This window comes from Phytophthora cinnamomi, assembly GCF_018691715.1.
Source record: "Phytophthora cinnamomi strain GKB4 chromosome Unknown Contig92, whole genome shotgun sequence".
Lineage (NCBI taxonomy): Eukaryota > Oomycota > Peronosporomycetes > Peronosporales > Peronosporaceae > Phytophthora > Phytophthora cinnamomi.
In genome coordinates, this window is record NW_027151025.1 from 1744513 (window position 1) to 1769804 (window position 25292).

At 52.6% G+C, this 25292-nt stretch overlaps 3 protein-coding genes across 3 annotated transcripts; 2 read left to right on the forward strand and 1 right to left on the reverse strand.

The window, feature by feature from the left end:
- Positions 1-17351: 17351 nt before the first annotated feature.
- Positions 17352-18899, forward strand: IUM83_03031 (ATP-dependent RNA helicase DBP5; the record flags this gene model as incomplete). Its single annotated transcript, XM_067927000.1, has 3 exons — positions 17352-17593; positions 17675-17764; positions 17840-18899. 3 exons carry the CDS (start codon positions 17352-17354, stop codon positions 18897-18899), a joined length of 1392 nt encoding a protein of 463 aa, XP_067784438.1.
- A 171-nt stretch (positions 18900-19070) lies between these two features.
- On the reverse strand, positions 19071-20457 carry IUM83_03032 (Ribosome biogenesis protein WDR12; the record flags this gene model as incomplete). Its single annotated transcript, XM_067927001.1, has 2 exons — positions 19071-20345; positions 20437-20457. The coding sequence occupies 2 exons, from the start codon at positions 20455-20457 to the stop codon at positions 19071-19073; spliced, it is 1296 nt and encodes a 431-aa protein (XP_067784428.1).
- Positions 20458-23726: 3269 nt separating this feature from the next.
- IUM83_03033 (Glycine cleavage system H protein) lies at positions 23727-24639 on the forward strand (the record flags this gene model as incomplete). The annotated part of the gene is made up of 2 exons (XM_067927002.1): positions 23727-24506; positions 24577-24639. The coding sequence occupies 2 exons, from the start codon at positions 23727-23729 to the stop codon at positions 24637-24639; spliced, it is 843 nt and encodes a 280-aa protein (XP_067784222.1).
- Between the last annotated feature and the right edge of the window lie 653 nt (positions 24640-25292).

The window sequence follows — 25292 nt, forward strand, 5'->3', positions numbered from 1 at the left end:
CGGTTGATGACGACCTTCGTATTGGCCAGTCAACGGACAAATTCGACGTGGCTTACTGGCGTCCTCGTTCCGCTGTGCGTGTCTTATAAGCTCGTAGGAATGTTCTTGGAGATGTTTGATCTTGTATCCGCTGCGCATACTGATCAGCCCGGGGCTGATCATACCCGAGGCGTGTTCCCACCCCCCGCCACCGCCGATCCGTGACGCCCGCGGCTCAACCCGCTGGATTGTTGAGCGGATTGTTGACCATGGTATCCCGAAAAGAACCCTCAAGGGCTCGTTTTCGTATTCGTTGGAGAGGATTTCCTCCCCATCAAGATACATGGGAGCCGCGGAACGTCTTGCTGGAGGACGTTCCGGAAATGGTGAGGGCGTACGAGGAACAGTACGCGCTGGTGCAGCGGAAGTAGTACGAGCGCTGCGATCATCGCTAGCGCCCGAACCCTCACGTGCTAAGAATTTAGCACGGAGCTCTTTGAGACCCTCGGGCACATGGAATGACGTGTACCCATTCAGGTCGCGGTCGCTCAAGCAGACCGCGCCTGGGAAGCACTTCGCGCACTGAAAGCCCTCGGGCACAGTGCACGGAACATTAGCCTCCTCCGCAGCAACGTGGAGTTGTCCCAACTTTCCACGCTTCGAGTACGTCTCGAAGCGATCACGCGCTTGCTTAATCCGATCACGGTAAGCACTCGGCCCCTTGTTGAAGTTTTCAACAAAGGCGTTCCAACTTAGACAAAGTGTCTGCCATTCGGGCACTTTGCTGCGAGAAGATGTCTTCTTGCTTTGAAACCATCGGAGCTCATGAAAGAGTCCGATGTAATAATCGCGCCTTTGATGCGTTTCCGCATCAAAGTGCAGCTCGGCAGTCACAGCGTCATCTTCGATGGCGCTGCATACGTACAGCGGCACCTCATTCGGAGGTACCGAGTTCCCATACCGGTCCGCGATCTCAGACACGGACGGCATCCATGGATCGCGCGCTGCGCCTGCAGCGCGCGGAGAGCCTTGAGCTTTGGAATCACGCGCTGCAACAGCAGCGCGCGCAGTACTGAGAGCCCCAGCGGAAGCGAGTGGGGTATCGCTCTCAGTTCGCGAACGCTTCGAGCTCGAAGCGTCCGATTCGTCCCCTTCACGCGGGCGAATGTTCTTGGCATGAGGGTCGAGCGATTCGCTCGACACTGAGTCTGTGCGCTTTGAGGGCGAGTCCTCCTCGCCCTCCATATCTTCATCGTCGTCGTCGAAGTCGACGACGTCGCCATACTTCGCCCTCTGGCGTTCGAAGTAGTCATCGATGGAGAGATGACTCTCCACCGACTTCGGAGTCTTCTTTTCTTGAGGCGCGCTCATCGTTGAATGAGCGCGGATTTCGTCTCCAAACGCGGAGAATTGACGAATGGTCAATTCCGAGAGATTGACGTGCGGAGACCCCGCGCGTCTAACCTTAAGGGGGGGGGGGTGTAACGGGGTTACACATACAAGTGGCTGCAAGCCACTTGTGAATTTAACAGATAGGTTATCTGTAAAATGGTTTGGATACTTCCTCACCTTGGTGTAAGACACACCAATGGATACATTGAAGTGGACCACCACAATGAGTGGTCCACACCTACCCAAAGATCCTATTGGTAGAAAGCAGCATCTTTCTACCAATTAGAGACGTGCATATTGGTCGGGCTCTGAGAGCCAGCCGCTGTCAATACCTTTCATAGATGATAAACAGTTTTAGCAGGTTTAGGAGGAAGATCAATTTACAAGCAAATACAGTTCTCATTTTACCTAATCTAAGTCACTTGGAGTCTTATCTGATTTAAATTATATTTGTGTATTCAAATATAATTAACTCAAGTACTTACAAGGTACTTACGCTTCCTCATACACGTGGCGCAACGTGTAAGCTAAAGTAGTGAGTCAAGTTGGACCCACTACAATAGGTGAATAGTGTGCAAACTCGTCATGGAAATGCACAAATCACCCAACAGCTCTACGAGAGTTGTGGTGGTACGGACCAGCCTAAGCACAAAGAGGAATATGCAGCACAGACGTTCAGTAAGCTCGGTTGGTCGTTCCAACCCCTACAGTACAACAAAAACACGAGAAGATAAAGTGACCACCAAAGCAAAAACTTCACTTGCAAATTTCGGACAAGCAAAAACCTTGCTATTAAATGCCGGCGAGCTGCCCTCACTCCACACAGCAGCATACCGACCATTCGTGTCAAACAGCGCCACGCGCCCGGAGCAGTGCAGCAGTGTAGCACTACCAGGGCGAAGAGTTGAAGTGAACTTAACCTGTAATACCAGCGCGCTCATTCGCCGAACAGCGCCCGTCTCCTCCAGCCAATGGCGTCCGTCCGCGCTATAGCGCCAGACCGCCGCAACTCTCGCTCCGCTTCCTGCTCCTTACCCACCATGGGCGAAGTGACCACTACGTCGCTGGTCGTAGCGCTCTCGGCCGCTGCCTTCATCGTGCAGCACCAGCAGAAGAAGAGCAAGAAGGCTCGAAGCCCAGCAAGCCGCTGCCCTTCCCCATGACGTGCACACCGCTTGAGCGCGTGCCGCTGGGCCAGCCGCCCAAGCTCAAGAAGACCTGCTGCTGTGTGGCGACCGAACTGAGCGCGTGTCCGTGTGGTGCATGCGTCAGGCCGGAAGGTGAGCAGATCCGCTTCCCTTGAGCTGCCTGTGGCCCAACGGACAGTGAACCTTACCGTTATGCTCTCTTTGTATGCACAGCCACCTGCCAGAGTTCTGCGAGCGGTGCGTCATGGGCTACGACTTGTGCTGCGTGCCTGAGCTGGCGGTGGAAGTGAGTCTGCAGCCGCTGCACCACTACCGCATGGACGTCGTGAGCATCGTCTTGAACATGTTGGTGATCCCTCAAGCCATGGGCATGAGAGTCGTGGTAGTGCCCAAGGTGGGCCTCGTGCTGCAGCAACCCCCCTGCACGCCCATGGACATCGCCAAGCCCGACACGACATCGAGGACTCGTTGGACTACATGCTGGACTAAATGCTGGACTGCATGCTGGACAAGCTCAATCTGGCGCGCCAGAAGATCACCGGCGAGGTGCTGCTCGTCGGCTTCGTGGGCGCCCCCCTCACGCTCATATGCTACACGATCGAGGGCAGCTGCACCAATACCAAGGCGCTGTTCAAGACCTTCCTCTACCAGCAGCCGAGGGCGACCCAAAAACTACTACAGGGTATCACCAACGCGTGCGTCATGTTCCTCCTGGCACAGCAGCGTGCCGGTGCTCAGGCGCTGCAGCCCTTTGAGAGCGTGGGCGTGGCGACAAAGTTTCAACGGAGCAACGACACTGGAGCGGCCACTTGCTACCATACCGCAGCAAGCGGTGCCAGTCAGCAGGTGGCTGCGGCAGGGATGAACTCAGCTGTAGTAAGTAGGTAGATCTATACCAACTAGAGCACAGCATTATCAAGTTCATTATTCAATTCATCATCATCAACAACAACAATGCTTGCACTACTACCCCAACTCCTGCTCGCTCCTCGAAGCCCGTCCACGCCTCTGCCTCACGCCTCGACAACCCAGAAGACCTCCACCCCGTCAACCAACAACACCAGCGCCACTGAGTTCTCAAGCTGCAGCGCAATGAGCCCGCGGCCGCCCCAATGTTCTCATATCGGGCAGGCTGGGGTCCAAGCGCAGCAGCAGGAGGCCTCGGTGGATGCTACCACCACTCCAGTAGCGGTGTGTGCTCGGTGGTCGGAGCGCCTCCGCGCCACGCCCGCGGTGTCATACGCGGGCATGCTAGGGCCTCCCGCCACACGCGCGCGCAGGACTGCTCCTCGGTACGAGGCCAACATGCTCATCGACCACGGTACCGAGGAAGGCACGGAGCAGTTCTAGGTGGCGTGGAGGCACTACGCGGAGACCACCTAGGATCCAGTGTCCATGCTCAAGGACAACGGCATCCCCCACTGGTACTTCCAGGCCGTGCTGACCTGGAAGTCCGGTGGTGCAACCGAGCCGTTCATGGGATGGGCGAGAGCGCATGCCCAGTTCGCCCGTCTCATGCAAGCACGCCCGAGCAGTCAAAGTGATTGCGCGCAGCATGCTGTTGACATGGCACTGTGGCTCCTTGGCCATGACGGCGCAGTCACCCAAGCGATGAAGGACGGCGACATAGCCGCCGCGAGGAAGAAAGGCATCAATTTGTCTAAAGGCATGAAGTTGAAAGAGTTAGTTTTTTTTTTACTTAGAGAGAGTAGTTAGAGGCCAAGCCAATGTTGCGTTGGACTTGGACACTTTTTCTAATACTAATCTTTGTAAGGGGGGTAGGGTAGGGGTGGAGCGTCTCAACGAGCTCAATCTTCCTACGGGGATCTATCTTGTGTCCTACTACTCCAAGCGCTTGTTATGACAAAGTTTTCCGCGGCGTCCGCATATGTATGCTTTGTTCGGAGCTTTCCGATAGTTGCTTCGACTGCACTAGGAATCCATTTCTCCCTCGGGCGCCCTCCTCCTCCGTGGTCACCATCTCAACTATGTATCTCCTCCATGGCGAACTCTACGACACCTGTATCGTTTATTTCTGCTGATTCGGTATCACTAACCGCGCAACTACACGACGGGCATCTGGTGCTCATCGTGCAACAGGCGCGTGGTCTTCTTTTGCAGCGGCCGTGGCCGCTGGTTTGGTTGCTGTCTGATGTAGTGTGGCGCGCGGTGCCGTGGCGGATCTGTCACTCAGAGTCTGTTCGTGGTCTCGGCAGCACCATAGCTGTGAGAGGTAACCACCATTTGCAAGTGTTGTTTGTATAAGGTTTTCATAATAGGATAGATCATTTGGTTGATACATTTCGCGCCATGTTTTATTGCTGTATCGTCGGGCATGTGTCTGGACGTGGTAGCGGACAATGGTGGCGACGACCCTCTACCTGATAATAGCCAAGTGGAGTGTCGAGCGCAAGCGTTACCACTTCAACTTCCAAGTGGACGCCCCATCTCTCGAGCGCACGCACTGATCCACGTGGGGTCCCACACGCTCTAGCAGCTGGAAGAGCTGTCAACGCGGCGGAAGCTGGTGCTTGTGGACATGAAGCTATGCTTCGGTTCCTTCGTGAAGCCGGAACAGTGCTTTGGGACGTGGTAGCTGCGGCACGGCGACCAGATCGCCTTCGGGACGAGAATGATAGTGCTGTGTGTGCGCTACCTAGCATTCGTACTCGCAGCCTCGCGCTCCCAAAGGGTCTGCCGAGCGCAAGTGAACGACGCGTGTCAACGCATCAGCATTCCCTTGAGAGCAACTACGCAACGCATTTTATCATGGACGCCGGATACATTGTGGCCTCGGTGGAGGTGCTTTGGGAGCTCGTGAACACCCAGCACGCCGTCGATCTACGTCATTTTGAACCGCACGAGTCTGTCGGAGCCGTTGTCATGCTGTGAAAATCCTACCATCAAAACCAATCGATTCCATCGGTGGAGTTCAACCACTTGCCGAATCCACTACGGAACACGCTGTTTCAAGGATATGAGGTGGTTTTCCTGACGCTGTCGTCGATGTAGGAACTGATTGCTGCCATGGGCGAAATCGTGCTCGCTGCTACTAAGGCTTTCGAGGAGAAGGACGCAATGCCAATGCGTGAATTGGACTCACTTGCGTCAAGCAAACGACCCCCACCTTGCGCTTGGGCGGGGCCTCGACCACGGCCTTGCACGCCGCCACCAGCTGCACCGTCGCCAGCGTCTCCGCCGCACGATCCCACATATCAATCGTCGCTTGTGAGTAAAGGGAGTTGGCCACGCCACGCTCAACCACTGCTATCACATCTAGCGATCGCTGGGGGCGATAGGAGAGTGAAACTTACGGACAGAAATTGCATATACATCAGGAGCTTCTAAAAGCAAAGTCGTTGGCTGGCCTAACTTTGCTATTGGAACACATTAGTCCGATGTACGTTCGGTCGAATTGGTATTATGATTCATAGCTTATTCCGAGGAAATTGCACCTACTCGAGCACAACGTTAGTTAGTTTGTGAGCCCGTGATTTTCGATCACGTCGGGTCTAGCTGAATTCACTATTGTCTGGGAAATCGTTTGTCCGGTCTGATGTCGGCGCTTTTTCCCGGTTGGCCTTCGGTATTGAATCCGTTTGTCGACATGAACCGGGAGGCGTTTTCCACAGTCCCAGTCCTCATGCCATATTGAAAAACATGATTTCTTGACTCCAACGGACTCGTGGCGGATGAGTTGACACAAATAAACGCTTCAACAAGCCAAACGGTTAGGTTATTATTCTAAAACCGAAATCGCATCAATTCCACGGCCACTTACTCCCCAGTCCGACCTTCAAAACAGGCCTCGCAGAGCCATTTCGTATTCTTGCCCCGTTTTCCAGGAGCAGCGAGTATACTGCAGACTTTGCATGCCCTATGCATACGTTTTCTATCTGGACCACCGACTTCGCAATGAAAATCTTGCGTTTCCGAAGGTACATGATCCGACCGATTGATGTAGCGTCGTGCTAGTGGCTGCTGAAATGGTGTGGGATCGTCTTGCTCCTCAACCTTATTCCTGGTTAGAAGGAGCGGGAAATATGTTTGCTTACCAAGATTGTAGAAATTACCTCCGTATCGGTCGGTTTCACTGCGAGAAGTTGCGCATGAAGCATGGTTAGAAAACCGGAGTGTGACATTCCCATTTTCCCCATTCGGGAATAATGCGTCCGGTGTACAAGATATGCGTTCACTATAGCAAGGTCCAAAAGACCTAGGAATAGTCTGCACTCAAAAAAACAATATATAGATAGTTTCGGTGTGTCCGATCTTGAAAAGCTGCATCACGTACGCTTTGTAGTATTTCTTATACCGAAACGCATTTTGTACTGAGAAGCGTTGTAGCCTAAGCTGGTCATGAACATCCGCACACCCCATGTTGTGGTGATAATCCTTGACTAGTTTAGGGCATGGAATCCCGGATGGTTCTCCTTCCACCCAGGTATTGCGCCCTAAATCACGTAGACAATCTTTCCGTACACCACCACCATACACTAGTGCTACATTTTTCATACGAACAGTCAGTTCTTGTAGACTTGCGGTAGTTGCAAGCAAATGCACTGGTTTGGAGTCCCAGCAGCAGCAAGCTGACATCTGTGGCACTGCTTTGAACCGCGCCACTTTCTATGATCCCCGTGAAATTTCGGTTGGTCGCTTCTTTCGTTTCTCTTTCAACGCCGAGGGAAACCCGATTCGCCGTTGTTGAATCGTTCCAACAATATATATCTTGTTAGCTAATAGATCAAGCGCTAACGCAACCGACGTATAAAACCTGTCAACGACGACAACGTGGTACGATTGGCGATCTTTAGGTAGCCCCATATCCAAGTTACGGAGTACGGCTGCTGGGCCCGACTTGTCATCAATCGTTTGTGGGCCACCAAGATGCGCCTTCTTCTCGCAGTAGACTTCCAGCCTGGTAGTAGTGCATGTAAACCTGCTTAATACTAAACCTCCCACATTTATACTGAGCCAGCGTACCTGAGACAGTACAATGTTTTTGGACAACATGTGAGGAACAGCTTCGCTCCCGATTTGTGTGGCTTATCGCGCATATACAGCCGCGTGCCATTGTATTTTGAATGAGAAGGAAACATACCTTCGTCAAACGATAGGAAACCCCCTAGCTTGTACACACTCAAAAATGTTGAGTGTAACGTGTCGATAATTGGCCTGATTTTCCATGCTCGATCAAATTTTCCATCTCGCTCTGATTATCCGAAAAATGGAGGTGTTGCATAACTATATGCATTTCCAAACACGAATCAGGGGGAGGAATCTAGTTGTATAACGATTCCAATGCTACGTTTCGATTACGGGGCATCCATGCTCCGAATGTCCCGATTGGCAGAGCTCCAACACTCGATGTGTTCCAATGTGTAGATAGACGCCGCTTTTGCGGACACAACATGCGAGCAATCAACAACCCAAAGGTTACCACATACTCGTGCGGCTGAAACATCCTCATCTGCCGAAGTCGATGTCGTATTTGCGCCAATCATTCTACCTCCTTTGTCCTGTACCCGCGGCGTTGGCTGGAAATATGCCGGTCTCTAATTCTACGAGCGCGGGTTACCACAGTTTGGGCTGCATAGCGATTGCTTTCGTCAGCAATTTGTCGAAGCAAACGCTTTGGGAAAAAAAATAAAAAAAAATCGATTGAGGAATCTGCTTGGCATAGCACATTCGGGGTTGACCCCTATTCGCCTATGTAGATCCCACGATACTCTGGTTGAGGTTCAACGCTGCCAGATACAGTCAAAAAACAGAAGATGGTAAGTAAGTTTTTCCGTTAAAAATCGATCTTCACGCAATGAACGCATTACCTTCTTCCCATCCTGCTTCCTCCCAATCCTTGATCTCGTTCCTGTTTTTGGCCAGTTTTAAGAGTGTATCGTCGTCATTCATATCGTCACCTAACGTTTCCATGTACGCAGCAACAGCTCACTCCACTCTGCTTTGTAGTTCACATGCGATAGATCCTCATCTTCAGATTTCGATCCTTCGTCAAACTCTGACGAACAGTCCGATGTCAGCTCTTCATAATCATCCAGTTCATCTTCTAGTCTGACGTTCACATCCCTGTGAGTAGCTAAATCGGCTTCCCGATGGCGCACCCCGTTTTCTTCATGGGCTCGTACCTCGTCCTCTCTGTGCCTTTGCTCTTCATTATATTCACCCGCCACCAAATCAGCTTCTTCGGAAGCACTGCGATCATCCAAAGAGGTCAGTAGAGCGGATATCGCCTCCAACAATTGCTGATTCGTCGCTCCCATACCCACTGGAACGTCCCTGCTTAAACAATTCAGCCAGGCTTGCAGCGATACTCCACGCTGGCCAGTCGTGTCCCCTTCCATCAATTCTCGCGATATTGTACTTGTTACACACGTCTTCTTTCGCCGGTCTGATCTAATGGTTTTGGCAGCGCTGGTGGTCAGTCGTCGTTTGCGTCTGGGTGGCGATGGGGACCTCCCAAGCTCCGCTGAGAGCATATCGCACGCTCCTATCGCCTCCATCGCACTTTCTTCGTCGCTAGAGCTGGGGGCATCGGCTATCGCCACTGCGTTGCCCCCACCGCTGAGCGTGGCTACACGTCGTCTGGAAGTCCGTTTTGGTGACTCCGTGGCCGGTGCGCCGCCCGCTCCCAGAGCCTGCATGGCGTTTCCGATGGCGCACGAGCTGGGTCTGTTTGACGGGGACACGTCCGTGTTAGCAGTTTGTGCGTTGCTGCTGTTGCCTGCATGACATCATCGCACGACGTCACTCAAGGTTTTTACAAGCAAATGGGTAAGGTGTGAACGTAATTACTAAATAGGTCCTCGTACCCAATTTGTAATAATTGTTCGCGCCATATCGTTGGGATTACGTCGCCCACCCTGATTTTATGAAGTTATTGTATCGCGCCAGGCACGTCAACCTCAGCAATGTCGCCCTTCCTCGTTTCATACAGTGATCAAAAGTGCAAGTTATGTCATCTCTTTCCTCCCTCAGCTGTACAATTCCAACCACCATCGACAGGCCTCATTTGGGAACTCGCAATGGAACCCAAGCATGGATCGAGCAACGAAAGAAAGACGGAAAGCGACGACGACGCCTACACCCCGAGGCCGGATCCGGAGATCCCGCTTTCGACCCAACCGATCGACCCCGTTCGCCAGAAAGAACCCGCCTTCTACGTCGGCGGCGTAAGCCCGCACGCCTCAGTCGTCACCTCGGACAAAGACGACAAGATGGGGAATGGTGACGCGTTGAATACTACTGATGTTATCACCGGCGGTAATTCAAGTCACGGTGAGAGTGGCGTTGGCTCTGCTAGTGTGATCACTGGTGGAGCCGAACCTCTTGGCCTCCGTTTGACGAACGCTCACTATCCCTGGCTGGCCGACTTCATGCCGTTGATGGGTGAGCATCGGAAGAACGGTCGCGATAGGGCATTGTTCGACTGCAAGGAGTTGTCCCACGTCATCCTTCCTGATGGCTGGGATTCGCGTGTTTATTTGATTGACCTGTTCTTCCAGAAGCGTTTCTACGCCAAGTCCAAGGGCATGAGGTACGATCCTCTCTCCCGCTCGAGCCCCGACGCGCTCTCGGAAGCATGGGGTACGTATGTGCAGAGTTTGATCAACGATGAAGCCAATTGGATGCAGACATTCTTGTCGTTGAAGAAAACGTTCATGATGTACAATATAGAAGGTGAGAATGTCCGCGTCTATCTACAGTCCGTTGGCGAAGGAATCCCGTGCTGCGTCGTGAGGGAGGAAGAGTGCCCAATGTGCTACACCGACTCGATCAACGCGGTAGATTCTATCAGGAAGGGTGCGGTAGGGGCAAGCTCCGAGCGTCTCTCACGGTACGTCAAGCAGCTCGACAAGCGTTGGGCACGTCATGCTATCCGTCGGGGTGAAGATCGCGAACGAGAGCGCGCTGCACAAGAGGGTGTGCTGGACGGAATTTCCCTCGCGCAAAGTGGAACCGGGTAAACGAACCAGCGGATCCGCGACATCGAGTCTGATGTCTATTTACAAAGTCTGGATAGCCACCAAGTTCGCCTTGCGGTGACGACGCTAATCAAAGATGGCGAAGATAGTAGAAGCAGGATCAAGACATTACAGCACCAGCTAGGACTACTGGAAAAGAGTCGAAGCCAGATCAAGGCTTTGGAGAATCAGCTAGCACAAATGCAAAATCAAATGTACCAGGACGGTTCCTTTCAGCGACCGAGACACAAATAACAATATCAATAAAGTTGCCTCATGAAGTGCTTATAATTAGTACAGTACCGCAAACTAATTCCGCAGTTCAGAGACGCATCCACTTCTTCTTTCCGTTAGGTGGATTCTTGTAGGAGCGGCTGTATTTCACGCGTCGTTGTGTCAATGGATGGTAAGTATCGCGAAGTGCGGGTAAGTATGCCCAAGAACTTTACAGAATAATGATTGCGGCTTATGGTTTTCGCGCTCGCCTTCCAGGATGTGTACCAGAAGTCGTTTTACATATCCTGTCTCTGCGAGAGTACATGAGCCAAGGGCTTGATCCGTCACTGCTTTATTACTATGCTTCTATAATGACTTTGAACGCATTTGTCGCCATGTACGATATTCAATTCTGGTGGAACGCTTGAAAGACTCCATGTGAGGTGAAGTCTCTATTTTTACAGAAATGTTCACAGAGAATGACGTTGCCGTTTGCTGCTACGGTGCCTACATGCGGTCTGTGCCGTCTTCTTTCCAGCTCTCATCCTGTTCTCCTCGCTTTTCGATTTCCAAGACGATCTCAAAGCTGTAACGATCCGCCAGAGGTTTTCCCACATAGCATATTCGAGCGTAAAGCTCGCAACAACGTCAGTTGAACATGTTCAGCACAGACTCCGAGAGCCCACTAATCCGCAGCACCTGGGACGCTTTCGTGAAGTTGAGCTTCAGCTTACATGTGTGCTTTCGCTAGGGGAAATCACGATGCGATCAGACGATTTTCTGAAGAGAACCCAACCTCTGCATAAAAACCATCTAGAAACTGAAGCAGTGACGCCAATAGAAAGCCCAGACAAGGTGTTAACCCATCCAAAGCCCATGTGCAGAATATATTGCGTAGACTTCGGACGACTGCCGACCTCTTTTTCCTGATCTACGGGGTGAGGTGCATTGTGTACACGCCTATTGCTGTGCATATATCGCAATCGTGGTGCTCGTCATATCCCCAGTGTGTTCAACGTGTGTTTTTTGTTGACACCTGGCTCTTCGAATGAAGTGTGCAAGTGTCTAGCATACGTCGATCTCGACTTGGCGCCCGCCGATTCCGACAATCTGACGGTTGTGACCCAGGCATTATCAGAATTAGCCGCTGCTGGTCAGCTTCAGACCGTGAAGCTCGTGACTCGGTCGATAAACGGATCGCTCTCCAATGAGCATCTAACGTGCCAATGACTTCGAAACCTGTAAGTTTTCAAATTTACTTGATTTTCATGGTTGTAGCCGGATTAATATGGTGTGCTTACTACAGAGTGCTCATTCACATCAGTGTAGAAGTGTTTCCACCGTGGCCATCAACCTCGTTAACCAAAATGGAGTACCTGTACGTAACTCTAGAGTCTTACATGCCCACTTTATATCGTACTAACAACCCTGATTCCACCGCCACCGTTAGCCATATCGAAGGCAACACTAGTGTCCCCTGTCGTTTTACGCTACAGCGTGCGTTCGATTGCAAAAGCCCCAGGGTTCGTCTCGAAGCTCATGCCAACGCTCACAAGTAGCCCGCGGTAGCCTTCATCGCCAAAACATCAAAGGTTAGAGGCTAATACCACCAGACGAAATATGCAGCACTCACCAAAGCTGTCCTGCATTCGCTTCTTCGGGTCGCCCGACGAGTAGCCGAGCACGTAGACGATAAACCTGAGAACGCGCACCATTCCGGCGGTCGCGGCAATCGGGGGACGGTAGGCTCTGCAGGGCAACAGAAGTACAACAACGTCAGCCTTTTATCGAGTCTCATTTCAACTACCAGTGCAGCAATAACGTACGCTAAGGTGAACAACAGAGCCAGGAAAAGCGGGATTTTCTTCGTAGCCGTGCTGCACGCAGTTAAGGTCTTGGTACTGGCGCCGCTGGCGCAGCAGGCTGTACTCATCAAATCGATGAAATCGTACACGTACACCTTGTTTGACATGGCCTTGGTCATCTGACGCTTCTTGTCGAATAGGAACACAACCGGGTACGGCGCCGTACTTTGTGTACTCATACACTACATAGGTACGACAAACCACACAGTGTGAGGCACACGACGGGGGTCAGGGGCCTCCTACTGGCGCGGAGGCACTCCGACCGCCGAGCACACACCACTACTGGTGTGGTGGCAGCATCCACCGAGGCCTCCTGCTGCTGCGCTTGGACCCCAGCCTGCCCGATATGAGAACATTGGGGCGGCCGCGGGCTCATTGCGCTGCAGCTTGAGAACTCAGTGGCGCTGGTGTTGTTGGTTGACGGGGTGGAGGTCTTCTGGGTTGTCGAGGCGTGAGGCAGAGGCGTGGACGGGCTTCGAGGAGCGAGCAGGAGTTGGGGTAGTAGTGCAAGCATTGTTGTTGATGATGATGATGAATTGAATAATGAACTTGATAATGCTGTGCTCTAGTTGGTATAGATCTACCTACTTACTACAGCTGAGTTCATCCCTGCCGCAGCCACCTGCTGACTGGCACCGCTTGCTGCGGTATGGTAGCAAGTGGCCGCTCCAGTGTCGTTGCTCCGTTGAAACTTTGTCGCCACGCCCACGCTCTCAAAGGGCTGCAGCGCCTGAGCACCGGCACGCTGCTGTGCCAGGACGAACATGACGCACGCGTTGGTGATACCCTGTAGTAGTTTTTGGGTCGCCCTCGGCTGCTGGTAGAGGAAGGTCTTGAACAGCGCCTTGGTATTGGTGCAGCTGCCCTCGATCGTGTAGCATATGCGTGAGCGGGGCGCCACCCAGGACTTCTTCTTTCAGCCTGTAATATCTATTAATGTTGTCGGCGTAATGCATCTGAACAATACCATCCAAGACGGCTCAACGGTCCTTCAGTTGCAAATGTCAGGTGCGTTTGCGAGCATTATAAAGCACATGAAAGAAACACATCACATACGTTGCGGAATCAAATAGTGTGACTTGCTGAAACCCGTTGAGTTGTGCATCATCTGCATTACCGCATCAATATGTAGCGTAGTTGACGGCCTCACTTGTTTTATCATCCGAACAATGGAACTCAGACACACAGCGTATTCATTTGCTATTCAACGGCTCACCACAAATATAGCCGAAAGTTGGTAGGATCTTGAGGCATCTAAGAAGCCGCATGTGATGACAGGATATCCGAGGTCGCTCAGATTGAACGTGTCATCAGCGTGGAATAGTGTGAAACTGCTAGGAGAAGCGAACTCAATTGAAGCTCTGACCAACGCGAGACTGGTGACACCAACGACAAATGAGTCCTCATCGGTCCCTTTACCGATGTACGAATGGCCGCCTTCGTCATCACGAGCCCCAAAGCAAAAGACACGATCCATTTCGCCGGTGGGATTAAATGCGTGTTGTCGAATAAGCTGTCGAACAGCAGATTTGTTATTCGTAGTGCCTTGGAGTCGACGAAAGTATTTGGCACAGTTCGACACTTGTGAGAGGGAGGGTTATCCTCGTGTTGGTTGCCGAATTTCAGTAGAACGACCTCCCCCGACGGCTTGGAAGCCTACAACTCCACTTTCGGTGACGGAGCGCTGAGCAAGATCCAACGCGGATTTCCTGGCCACGTGGAGGTGGCTACAGGGGTGTTGACGGAAATTCAGACGGTGATTCACAACGGATCGCGTACTTTATCCAACACGGAGCTGGAAGCTTACACTGCCGAGGGTTCAGAGAGTCGTGCGAAAGGCGAGTTTATCAAAGCGACCAAGGATATCTTCACGCGAATGATTGGATTGGCGCTCGGCGTCTTCCGTTTAAGACCATCGCGAACATTGGCGGGTTGTCGGAGGGGACGCTGACAACGTATGCGTCGCACCTCTATACGATATTGAAGAGGATGGCGGAAGAAACAAGCGCGAGGGCGATGGCAACGGAAGGGGCGAATGGAGCGAGTGAGATGGCGGGAAACGGCGACTGAGTGAGCGACTGCTGGTGGGTCTCGGCGACTCGAGTTGCTAGGAGAGCGAATGTACGTGCATGAATGAACTAAGTAATTCGACACTATCCCCAACGGTGAAGCCGTCATTAATGACACGTTTTGCTTTGGTCTACATTCTGAAAATTATGTGTGTGTGATTTTGAACGAAAATAGTACGAAGACCCCGTTGTCTACTGTCCTCAGACAAGACACGCGTTGGTCATCGACTTTCCCGATGCTAAAAGAAATATTTTGGACTTCGTGAGTTCATTTCGGCTGCCGGCAAGATCATCCTCCCCCGTCACTTTTAACGCATGCCAAGCTTGACTCCCTCTCGGTAAGTCTCAGAGATACCAAGTCCGTGTCGGAACATCTGCTAGGCAAGGTCTTCGCTCACGAACACTCTTGCACTGTTCAATTCCCTCGCCAACTACCATCCGCGATTCGCAAATCATTACGGTAAAAACTGAGAATGGCGTTTCCGGAAACGTTTAGTAACTACTTGGTTTTGATTACTTCTGGCATTTGTGATATAGTTACCGAAGCGGAAATCGACCACCATTCTGCTGAAGTCGGTTTCGTGCACTACGCCACACGTCATAGCAGCATCAAGACGGAGGTAAACGTTGTGATTGTTGATGTGGTGGACGATGTTGTCAAGGCCCTCGATGTATACCGCAACCATTTTGCAGGCAAGACCATTGTCATCATCATAGACAGAGCTCCCGCACACCGCCAGTTGGAGGACATGATAAAGGATAAAGCGGACTTGGAGTTGATACAATTGTGATCATACTCTCCCATGTGGAACCCGATTGACAGTAGGTTTTCACTTATATTTTGTATTGCAAATTAAGTTACTAACTCGTTTTTATGTCGCTTATTTTGCAGGTTGCTTTAGCGTCTTGAAAGAACGGATTAAGGCATATCTATCCTTGAGCCATAAGGAGATGATCAACATGTCATACGGCGAGAAGACAGAGTGGCGGATGCAGCTGCTTAAAAAACCCGCCGAAGATTGCATATCCTGTATTGACATGCGCCTCTTTAACAACACGGCTCGCCGCGGTGCGTTAGCTGTTGTGATCGCTATTCCTAGCAAACCCATGTAGTAGGAGACATAGGTGTTAGCTATGGATCCACGGGATTAAATCTTGACTTTCTAGTTTTTGAAAAAAAATATATCTCCTAACTACGGGCCATGGGTTGTTCATTTCCATTTTCGCTTGGTGATGAAGCAGCTACCCTATCAAGCCCCCCCCCCGTCTCCCAAGACCACCGCGTTGAGAGCCATCTCAACATATGACGTTGCTATATTTAGCTTTTCCTAAGCTCTTAAGTGTTGCCAATACTGAAAAACCCATTTTTTTAGATTAATGTGATTTAGTGCGAAAGAATTGACGATTATTTATGTCGTCAAGAAACTCGGCTCTAAAAAGTCTAGAACAAGGAGCAGCACATATCGCTGCTGATAGGGATATGGATAAATTAATGGTACAATAAGTCGACCGAACAAGAAAACGTTCAAGAGGGACAAAAACAAAGGCACGAACAAGATCAAGTGTAAGAAGAAGACGAAACTGAAGAATACCCGCCGGGCCATGCCGAAGCAACAGGGACATGCCAAGCAGCTAATGACCACGAAAGGCGGCTCTCGAGGAAGCGGAAGATCGACAATATGGAAAAAGTCCGGCAGTGGACTTCTGCACTTGTCGAGCTACATGAAGCGGGCTTCGGCGAAGGTGCTGCTGCAGTGAAAAAGCTGATCCTAAACTTTATTAAAGACGAACAGGACTTGAACTCCTGTTCCCAGAGACGCCGAGTCCGTGATGGAGCATCGGCACGACGAAACCTTCGCTCACGAACACTCTTGCACTGACCAAGCTGCTTGCTAAGTACAGGCTATGTTTCGCAAAGTACTATGGCAAGAACGCTGGCAATGATGTTTCCAAAAACGTTTAGAAACTACTTGTATTATTTTACTGTTGTTATTTAGGTGTATAGCTTCCGATGCGGAAATTGTCCACTTCTTTGTGTTCGAGCAAGCGGTCTTCAAGGTGCTGGATGGCCAGGCGGGCAGGCTGACTAATAATGAAGCCGCTGTGCTGGATCCTTTCAAGCGAAGGTTCTCTACTACGGAGAGTTTTGGAGCAGTCGCGGGTAGACAAGGAAGGTTTTAGAGAGCGCACGCTAAGGTAGCACAAGGTAGGGACTCCACCAGCTGAGTATGGCTTGCTCCTACCTCCAACATCGTTGAGCGGCTTTTCAGCCTCGCGCGCGCCATACTGCGCCACGAACGCCGCCGCCTCTCTCCCCTCCTGATCGAGATGATCTTCATCCTCAAGATCAACACCTCGTACTGGGATGTGGCGACAGAGGAGCAGTGCCAGTATGTAGCCATCAGAGTGCCATTAGTGGTTATATCTGATGTACAACTTCAACAATTCGCAGTCTTCCGTTATTTATTTATCCACTACTCGGTATGCGAATCGATACGTATTTCTAAATCGTATTTTCGGGATCGAACACTATGTTACATAGATGCCAATCCTTCTATACAGCATACACTATGAATTCGAATCCTTTCAAACTGCATAACTAGAACCCACCCTATTTCATATTTTGCCTGAAAGCTGTTGGCTGAAAAGCAGAGGGAGAGAGATCAGAAGAGTTGGCTTCATTATCCGACAGAGCAAGTAGCAATGAGCGAGACGGAGGCCAAGACGGAGGAGGTGGCGGCGCCCACGCCCGCGCCGGAGGCTGCGGCCCCGGAGGCGGAGAAGAAGGAGGAGGAGGCCGTGGAGGAGGTCACGCAGTCGCTGGAGGAGATCCTGGCGCTGGGCCAGGGCCTGGACGACGAGGACTACAAGGCCGAGCTGGAGGTGCTGCAGAACGACCCCAACTCGAACCTCTACTCGGCCGTCACCTTCGAGGAGCTCAACCTGTGCGGGCAACGCAGCTACTATACTATACTGTTATAATCCTAGTCCTAACGCCGCTGCTGCTGATACTGCTGGCGTCGCAGGCCGGCGCCCCTGCTCAAGGGCGTGTACAACATGAAGTTCGCCAAGCCGTCCAAGATCCAGTCGGTGGCGCTGCCGCTCATCCTCGCCGAGTAGGTGCTGGGTATTCGGTGGTGTTACTACTGCTTATTACTGTACTAACTGGTTGCTCCTGTTCTTTGGTGCAGTCCGCCTGAGAACCTGATCGGCCAGGCGCAGAGCGGCAGCGGCAAGACTGCCACCTTCGCGCTGGGCATGCTGTACCGCGTGGACGTGAACGTGAAGGCCCCGCAGGCTGTGTGTGTCGGCCCCACGCGTGAGCTGGTGCGCCAGATCATGGCCGTGGTGAACGCCATGGGCAAGTTCATCGGCGTGGACACGTTCCTGGCCATCCCCGGCAACGACCTGGCCCGCGGTGAGACGCTCAAGGCGCAGGTGGTGGTGGGCACCCCCGGCAAGGTCGAGGGCATGATCAAGAAGAAGCAGCTGGACACCCGCAGCGTCAAGATCTTCGTGCTGGACGAGGCCGACGTCATGGTGGCCGAGGACGGCATGCGCGAGCGCTCGGTGGCGATCAAGCGTCTGATCAAGAACCGCGCGTGCCAGTACCTGCTGTTCTCGGCCACGTACGCTGACGACGTGCGCGACTTCGCCCAGAAAATGGTGCCCGACCACAACATTATCACGGTGAAGAAGGAGAAACTCACCCTCGACGGCATCAAGCAGTTCTGGATCGACTGCAAGACGCGCGAGAACAAGTTCCAGGTGCTGTCGGACATTTTCGCCATCCTGACCATCGGCAAGTGCGTCATCTTCGTGCAGCAGCGTGAGACCGCCAAGGAGCTGACCCGTGCCATGCGTGAGAAGGGCCACTCGGTTGGCATCCTGCACGGTGCCGACATGGCGAAGGAGGTGCGCGACCAGGTCATCGACGAGTTCCGCGCCGGCACGACCAACGTGCTGATTACCACCAACGTGTTGGCGCGTGGTATCGATGTGGCGGGTGTGTCGCTTGTGGTGAACTTTGACATCCCTCTTACGCGAGACCACCGCCCCGACCCGGAGACGTACCTGCACCGTATCGGTCGTACGGGTCGATTCGGCCGCAAGGGTTGCGCTATCAACTTTGTGTACGACAACAAGAGCAAACAGGACCTCGCCGAGATTGAGGAATACTACGCGCGGCCGATCACCCAGGCCCCCGCTGACGACATCGAGGAGCTCGAGAAGCTGCTGGCTTGGGAGTAAGCACTTGCTGCCCCATGCCAGTCATTTAGCAGAACCAAAGTAGAATGCCAGCGGAATCCATTTGATCGAGCCTTGAATGAACTTGCCTTGCAATAGACCAGAACGCGTAGGAAGTAAGGAAACCAGACGAGGTCGAAACAAGCAAAAAATGTCAGTCTTTTTCTATCTGCCTTACACGCTGAAGAAGTTCAGCTTTTTGTCTTCGCCACCCGTGACGAAAGCCACATTGTCCTGGTTCCGCCAGGACAGATCCAGCAGCTTGCCTTCGTGTGCGTTGACAGTGTGCAGTGGAATCGTGCTGCGAGCATCCCACACCTTGGCGGTGCCGTCGTAGCCGCCCGACACGAACAAGTGCTCATTGGTCGTGCTGTCCGGGTGCCAGGCCACCGAGCTCACCCACTCCTTGTGCGAGCGGAACGTGCGCTGTACGATACTTTCACCGCTCTGTTGTGCGCGCGGGTCCCACAAACGAACGCAGTGGTCCGGGTGCGCCGTCAGCACAAGTCCGTTCGCGTTCACGCTCAGGTCCGACACGGCGCGGTTGCCCACCAGCGACTGCGAGCACGACTGGGTCACCAGATCCCAGAGACGCACAGTGCGGTCGCTGCCGGCCGACACGACCACATCTTCGTCGTGCTCCGAGTTCTTGGGGCGGAAGGCCACACCCGTCACGTAGCTCGTGTGTCCGACCAGCACAATCTCCGCCTCGAGCTGCTGGAAGCTGACGGCACCAGCGCCATCCTGCGTCTTCTTGTGCTTCTTGGCCGAGCGCTGTTCACCTGCTTCCTCCGAGGCGCTGGGCGGCTGCCACACGCGCACCGTGTTGTCCCAGCTGCCGGTCACCACACGCTTGCCGGACGCGTGCATCTGCACGCTGTCGACACTGTTGAGATGGCCCGTGAGCGCCGCCACGGGCGTCAACTTCGCCGTCTTGGTGGAGTACCGCCACAGCTGCGCGAGCTGGTCCTTGCCGCTGCTGGCAATGACGAACTCGCCGTTCTTGTCGGCGCTGGGGGACACGCTCACCGCCTTGACCGCGCCCTGGTGGGCCTTGAGCGTGGCCTTGCAGTCGCCCTGCGCGTCATACACGCGCAGCACGCCGTCGTAGCAGCCGGTGACCACCAGGTCGCCGTCCAGCGCGGCCACGGCGCTCACCCAGTCCGGGTGGTCGCTGCCGCTCTGCCTCTGCGGCTCGGGCAGCGCCTCCACGTACTCGAGCGTGAGCAGCGCCTCCTCCGACACGCCGCTGGTCTGCAGATACTTGTCCAGCGACGAGCGCAGGAACAGGCCGTCCACGAGGAAGTCGAAGGGCCGCGGCTTGTCGCCCGTGGCCAGCAGGTGGTTCACCACCTGCGACAGCCCGCGGCGGTTGAGGCGCGTGGGCACCGCGAACGGCGTCTCCGTCACGCGGATGGCCGCGTCCTTGGTCACGAACTTGACGCGAACCTGGGCAGATTGCAGGAATTGCAGGTAAGTATAAAGCTTTTAGTGAGTAGATGACTGTATGAGGACGGAGGTGGGGAGACGGTGGACGCACCTGGGGGCCTTCCTCGTCCATGGTTGTCTGCGGGCGGAAGGAGCTGCGAGGCGATGTCGCGCACAATTGCCACTCTGCAATGCCTCTTCGCGCTGGTTGGTGGCTTTGACTGGAGGCGCTGTAGCTCGATGATGAGCGTCGTGATTGGACGATATTGGGAGCGCTGTCGCACGGGATTGGTGGAAAAGTTTGCTGGTGTGACGCACATCAACTTATTGGCATTTCGGGAAGCGAATATTGGGTGTTGCAACGACTTCGATCCCAAAGCGACAAAGCGATGGAATATCGACTTGTACACTCGCAAGTGGAATATCGACTTGTACACTCGCAAGTGTTATTGGGCCTCGGAATTCACAGAGATTATCCAGACACACCCGCATCAAATTTCTTGGCGAACATTTTGTGACCTCCCCATAGATTTCTTGTGAAAAAAAACATAAAATAAGATTATCTGTGCCTCGAGCAATGGTCAACCTGCATCTTTGCGCAATATCTAAAGCGGTCAAAACGCAGCTACTGCGGACATCGCGGCTCGTACAAGTGCTGCACAAAGTCAAAAGTTGGTGCAGCTACGCCAAGAAGTTCTTGAGCTTCAAAAAATTTTTGCTGCTATTAAATTTGAGACTCCTGTTCAGCTTCGTCAAATGGACGCATCTCACGATGATCGGCGATGCATACGGCATGTGTGTGTGACACTGAGAAGTAAGCAAGGGACTTTCACATCAGATGTCGCCCGTACCCGTGGTCACCCGTGGACAACCGAATGGGATCGTGGGATTCCCTTCTGCCGGAAAAAATTCCAGTGGGTGGCTAAGGGCAACCGAGTTCTCCGGTCAAAATCAAAAAGTGCTCATTTTCACTAACTTCCGCCGCCAAGAATATATGTTTTGCCGTTATACCCCAACGTGAAGCCATTGCTCGTTAGTAACTTGGGGGGGGGGGGGGGGGGCACTTGATGAAGGCAGCGCATCGGTACGGGCCGTACCGATGCGTGCCAGTGAACATTTGTATCTGAACCAGACAGAGCTCTTTGTCTGGTTCAGATACAAATGTTCACTGGCATCATCATCCAGCTTCATCATGGTGACTTGCTCCGGATACGAGTTGAAAGCTCGTAAGAACTTCGTTTGAAGGACTCCCGCCACGGATAGCGCCATCCTGCCATAAGCAGATCAACAATCAGACAAGCCCACATGACTCCGTTGGGAGCCGATTGTCCTTTGTTTCCGACTAGAAATCGAAGTCGGAACAGTGGGGGAAATAACGCTAAAGACAGGGACCAACGTGTCCGTAACAAACCGAGCGGGTAGCTCCTTCCATTGAAACCTGTACTCGGCGAAGTATTCCATGATAAACAAGTACAGACACTTGCAATAGGGCCACAAGTCTGTTGCAAGGCGGAAAATAAGTAAGCGCAGCAAGTCGCTGTCGAGCTAACCGTCCGTCTACTTGGGGCGTACGTCTGCTGAGGATCGGATCTCTGCCGCGGAGTTCGGCGATCTTAAATCAAGATTTGGTGTTGACGCGGCTACACCGGGGTTTTGCGTCTGGTCTCGACGATGCTGCTCAGCCACTGTAGGTCAATGATAACGGTGCAGCTTTCTTTGCCGGTGAGAGCGGTGGACAAACTGCCACCATCGTCTCCCACGAAGGGACTGGATTGACATTTGCCTAGTAAATCGTGCTGGTTGGCAGCCTCGTCGGTATGAGATCTTGATTTCAGTGACCATCTGGATCCCCGGACATTGAAAGTAGTAGCGCGGGTTTTGGCGTAAGTATCCGATGCCTCCGAGTAGGCAACTTTATACCCGAGATTCGGGAAGGAATGTTGTTGACCGGTGGGCATCAGCGACCGATTCGGCTCGTCGTACCGATAGTGCTCAAACTTCACGGTGGGAATCAGTGAATATTAATTATAGTCGAAGGTGAAGGTGAATTGTCCTCACTGCTGAGCTTGCCACGAATTTGGATTCTTTGACCGCCTGTACAAGTGGCCCCGTCAAAAATGCAAGTTTACTTCCGCTCTATTGAATTCGTAATGGGTCAACTGACTACGTTGTTTTCACTTTCGACTTACTTTTCCACGCTATCTGGTATCGTGCTCGATCATGATGCTACCACGACAGCACCAGACACCACGCCAAAACCCACCAAAACCAGGAATGCTTTCGCCCACTTTGGCAGTGGTTTATTCTCCCGTATCGCTTGGAAAATGGTCTGCGATGATTGCGAGCTGAGCTTCGAAGTAGTCGGGTTCGCTCGATTAATCGCAGCAAGCCAGAACGCGCTAACTGGCGCAACTCTCTCTTCACCCAGTTTGTTGCTTCCTCTCAGAAGACGAACTTGATTGGCAGGCACCGGCGCAGAGACCTCGGCTGTATCTTCAGCCGAAGTGAAGTCAATGGCGCTGGCAATGAAAGTAGACACGATGAGATTCACGACGAAGATGACGCGCATCGTTGTCGTGCGATGAAATTTTGTTGTGAAGTGTGCTGAAAGACTCCCTACGTTAATGGTTTACTACCACAAAATGACCCGGTAAAATCGTAAACCTGTGCTTGTCAGGGTGCTTCAAGCGTTACCGGTATGCGAGCAATCACAATGTGATTGCTCGCACTCCTTCTTTGTGGTGATCGCCTTTTACATGTGAGCATGTCGTTTCCCCGCATCAAATCTCCGACCGCACTTCTAACAAGCACCATACAAATCTCGATTTGTACAGTGTGGTGCTTGTGATTCAACTTCTGTCGTTTTCCCTGAAATGTTGATGTACCACCTATGGACCATAGGTGGTGCATCAACATTGATCAGCCGCCAAAACTACATGTATTGTACATGTACCACCAAAAGCATTGGTACAGACAACGACGGATAAATCCGGACTCACTGAATGGCATCCTCCATACTATAGGGCAATCTCCGCTCCCGACACAAAAATCCGGGGAGTAAAAATTCTGCGATTGGATTGGTTGATAAAATAACCTATGGTACAGAAAACGAAGTGGAAACCGTATGGATGAATAACATCATCTCTCCGACCTCACTGATCTTTTGTATGGCGTTTTTTCGTGAATATTGACCAATGATTTGCATTGATTCTGTTTCTACCAATCCACTCGAGACATAGCTCGTATTTTTTACCAATAAAAGCTCAGTATCAGACAGAGGTCGGAACCACCTTAACTCCGACGTATCGGGTCGGAAGCAAGCTTCAGATATGTATATCTGTATAGAGAAGGCCGCCCAGCCACATATCATTTAGATATCACCTCCCTCTCCGACCCATTACGATGAGCCTCAACGATCTCAAGCCCGCCAACACCAAGCGCGCGCGCTCGACCGCTCTAAAGGCGTTCGAGCGATTCCTCTCGAGCGAAGGGACCAGCCTCGAGCACGTTGGCGCCATGATCTTTGCCGAACCGAGCCGCGCAAGCGCCATCATCCTGACGATAATGGACGAGTTTGGCGTTTATCTTGCTTTCCACGCTGGCTCGAAGGGGCAGTATCTGTCACGGCACTCCGTGGCACAGTACTACCGACAGGTGAAGTGCTGGCTGCTCGATGAATATCCCGTCCCAGGTGGTGCTGTTGCAAGGCAGCTGCTAAGTATGGGTCGCACTCTGGAGCAGCACTGTATTAAGCGCGAAAGCGGTGGTTTCGTGAAGAAGGCGGTGGCATGCACCAAGACCGACTTGCAAAAGATGGTGGGATACCTGTATTCAACAGCTAGCTGCGCAGAGGACTACCAAGATGCTGCATTGCTATGCTTGCTCTGGTACCTGTTTGGCCGCGCTTCGGACTTGACCTTCGTCCGCAAACAGCAGCTCTCCATCGGTGCTGGAGGGGTTTTCTTCATCCGCTTCATTCGGATGAAGACGTCTGATGAGCAAGCGCTGTCGCTTTTCCCCTACGCTGACTCCCGGTCGTGTCCGTTGCTGGCTCTTGCGCTTGCGCTGGCATCTCAGGAAGCTCCATCGACTGTGCTGTTGAGCGACGACAGTAAAAAAGACGATATAATCGCACGACGATGTGAGCAAGGATCGAAGCGACTGAGAGAAGAAGAATCAAACGTACCCCAGAAGCGCAGACGCCGTTCGAAGCTGCAACCGCTAACCGACACCTGGTTTGCGTGGTATGCAGGAGATCCGCGCGGCTGGAGATGCAACGACAAGCACAAAAAATCAGACGCCAAGCAACTTGTAGCCTTCTTGAAGCTCTTTATCGAAGATGGATACGTGCTCGACGAATCGTCACCCAGCTACAAGGACGATGTTCGTCAGCTTGGGGAGTTAGCATCAGGCAAGGTCATGGCGTTCTTGCGGTTGCGAAACGTACCCTCATCAGGATCCTGCGCTGTGTTGAAAGCGCTTCGGCAGCTGCATCGAGAAGGAAGTCTGAACGTTCTCATCGGAGACTATCGGAAGCGCCTTGCCATCAGAAGAGTTGTAGATCCTGCACCAGTACACCATCAAACACACTCAAATAAGTCCCATAGTCCAACACAATAGCACAGTCATTGTTCCTCGTGTTTGTTGTTCTTGCTTCCGATGCCGCTTGCGTGGAGGTCTGCATCGTTCATTCAATCATAGAAATTTTACCGATGGGTGGAATCGAACCACCTTCATCCCTTTCGGGGGCTCTTCCATTGAGCTACATCGGTAGGGGTTAGACAACAACATCGCAGGATACTTTACACTGGAGTGCTCGACGGGGAATTAACGACCACAGTTCTTCGTGGAAGCGACAACCCTCTTAGGTGCACCGATGCGCGGCACAACCCCCTCAATTCACCCTCCCGGGTGGTCAATCGAGCACTGAGTGCGCAGGGCAAACGGCGCAGTCAAACTTACGCGTGC